This window comes from Bos indicus x Bos taurus, chromosome 23 (genome assembly GCF_003369695.1).
Source record: "Bos indicus x Bos taurus breed Angus x Brahman F1 hybrid chromosome 23, Bos_hybrid_MaternalHap_v2.0, whole genome shotgun sequence".
Lineage (NCBI taxonomy): Eukaryota > Metazoa > Chordata > Mammalia > Artiodactyla > Bovidae > Bos > Bos indicus x Bos taurus.
In genome coordinates, this window is record NC_040098.1 from 30,926,035 (window position 1) to 30,928,956 (window position 2,922).

A 2,922-nucleotide genomic window follows, 5' to 3' on the forward strand; every position below is an offset into this window, starting at 1 on the left:
ACAAGTAAATTCACTGACTCAATTAGGAGTAAGTTTCCTATATTACACTAGTGATATTTTAGAAGTGACATCATAGAGTCACATCATCTTAGAAATAGTTCTAGTTCAAACTCCAAATTAACATGTGAGAAAATTCAGACCTTGAGTTTAAGAGTGAACTCCCAAGGTCATCTAGATAAAAACATAACATTCAATTTATATATTAAATATAATATTAAATTTATTTATTTGGGGGGAGGTTCAAGAGGGAGGGGACATAGGTATACCTATGGCTGATTCATGTTGATGATTGGCAGAAACCAACACAATACTGTAAAGCAATTTGCTTTCAATTAAAAATAAATAAATTTAATTATAAAAATATTAGATGTATTTATTTTTAATGTACATTAAAATATATTAAATTTAATATAACATGGAATTTATTATCTAATTAATATTAAGTTTATCATAATATTTAAATTATATTGTAATATATAATAAATATTTATTAAATATAATGTTAAATATCATTTATTATTGATATAATATTAAATTTAAATTTATTTATTTATAAAAGAAACTACCACAAATACCAGGTTAGTTGGGCAACACTTACTTTTACCATTAATTTTTTCAATGATTAATTAATATAAATTCTCTCCCTTTGTTTACTACTGTATTTCATTAATTTAGTCTATATTGACCAATTTCCTCCTTCTTTTCTTCTTCCTCTCCTCCTCCACCACCACCACTTCCTTCAAGCCTTTCCTCTCTCTCCTTCTCCACTTCTCTTTCTCTTGCTCTTCTAATTCTAGGATTAGACACTGAAGGATTATGGACCAGAGAAATTATACTTCTCTACGTGGCTTCATTCTGCTTGGCTTCTCTGACCATCCCAAACTGGAGACGGTCCTGTCAGGAGTTGTCACTGTCTTCTACTTAATTACCTTGGTCGGTAACACAGCCATCATTCTTGCATCTCTCCTGGATTCCCATCTCCACACACCAATGTACTTTTTCCTCCGGAATTTATCTCTCCTAGATCTGTGTTTCACAACCAGCATCGTCCCCCAGATGCTGGTTAACTTGTGGGGACATGATAAGACCATCAGCTATGTGGGCTGCGTCATTCAGCTCTATGTTTACATGTGGTTTGGCTCCATTGAGTGCCTTCTCCTAGCTGTTATGTCCTATGATCGTTTTACAGCTATCTGTAAGCCCTTGCATTATTTGGTCATCATGAACCCACATTTATGCCTCAAGATGGTTATCATAGTCTGGAGTATTAGTCTGGCCAATTCTGTGGTATTATGTACACTCACCCTGAATTTGCCTAGATGTGGAAACAACCTTCTGGATCATTTCTTGTGTGAGTTGCCAGCTATGGTCAAGATAGCTTGCATAGACACCACAGCAGTTGAAATGTCTGTTTTTGCTTTAGGCATTGTCATTGTCCTTACACCACTTGTCCTTATTCTTATATCCTATGGCTACATCGCCAAAGCTGTGCTGAGAATGAAATCAAAAGCAGGCCAGAGAAAAGCAGTTAATACCTGTGGATCTCATCTCACCGTAGTGTCCATCTTCTACGGAGCTATTATCTACATGTACCTGCAACCAGGTAACAATGCCTCCAAAGAGCAGGGTAAGTTCCTCACTCTTTTTTACACCATCATCACTCCAAGTCTCAACCCTCTCATTTACACCTTAAGAAATAAGGACATGAAAGATGCACTGAAGAAGCTGATGAGAGTTGACCACAAATTCACAACACTGAAGAGAAACTGAAAGTCATAGGAAAAAATTAGCGTGGGTAAGGCAATAAAATGCTTTCTAATTGCCTTTCACTTTTAGTGAGGCAAGGAATCCCTAGATCACAGAGGTCAATTAACATATTAATTCTTGTAGGCAGACATTTTGTGGATGCAAACAATATTATAATCATCCTACTTTTATGCCTCTGATTATGACATTATTATCATTATCTTGAGTAAAAGGTCTTTGTAACTTAAGTCTATTACCTCTTTATCATGATACAAAAGAGTGAGAAGACACAATTTAAGGGATTTTAAAGGTGACATTTTATTCATTTCTCAGTCACTCATGAAAGATTTATTTCATGATTGTCTTAATCTCAATGAAAAGAAAATATGACAACTTTGAGATTAGGTAGGCTTTTGACATAGATCTACAGAATCATGGAATTTACATAAATTTTGAGAAATGTAATATTTGTACATAGTGGAATTTCATAAAATGAATAATATTTTAATTTTCATTTAGTATGATACAGTATGTAATATTTTATGGGAAATGCAATGACATTTGAGTTAAATTTTGATATTTTCTATTATTTGATACCTATCTCTAAAGGATACCATTATTTAATAATTATAATCTTTATTTAATAAGTATAATCTAGATAGATTTGGAAGGATACATTGCTGTACTCTAAGTAACATAATATTTTCTCCTGTATCATTTCTTAATTCTTAAAATGTGAAAAGGGAAGAGTCACTGGATAATTTTTACTTTCTCAGTGAGGACAGTAATGACTTGAGAGCATGCATGCTCAATCACTTCACTCATGTCCAACTCTTTGCAACCCTATAGACTAAAGCTGCCAGGTTCCTCTGTCCATGGGATTCTCCAGGCAAGAATAGTGGAGTGGGTTGCCATGCCTTCCTCCAGGGCATCCAAGGATCAAATCTGGGTCTCCCACATTGCAGGTGGATTCTCAACTGCTGAGCTACCAGGGAAGCCCCCAATGACTCACATAAAATACACTTAATATTATCTAGAATAGTGTAGATATTCTTACTTTCCACATAATACCTTTTTACAGTTGACTTCAGAAACAGTTCACTAGCTCATAAAAAATTTTCACAGAGAGAATTTAAGTTCTGTGGTAAGTTTGCTCTTAACTTAGTACAGTTTATA

The 2,922-nt window shown here is 34.2% G+C and overlaps 1 protein-coding gene across 1 annotated transcript; it reads left to right on the forward strand.

The window, feature by feature from the left end:
- Positions 1-580: 580 nt before the first annotated feature.
- On the forward strand, positions 581-2,566 carry LOC113882152 (olfactory receptor 2W1). The gene has a single exon (XM_027525355.1). It carries the CDS (start codon positions 817-819, stop codon positions 1,768-1,770), a length of 954 nt encoding a protein of 317 aa, XP_027381156.1. The 5' UTR covers positions 581-816; the 3' UTR covers positions 1,771-2,566.
- Positions 2,567-2,922: the final 356 nt, after the last annotated feature.

Bases quoted from the DNA above. Each gene is read 5' to 3' on its own strand.
- LOC113882152 (XM_027525355.1), top strand. From the start codon at position 817: ATGGACCAGAGAAATTATACTTCTCTACGTGGCTTCATTCTGCTTGGC.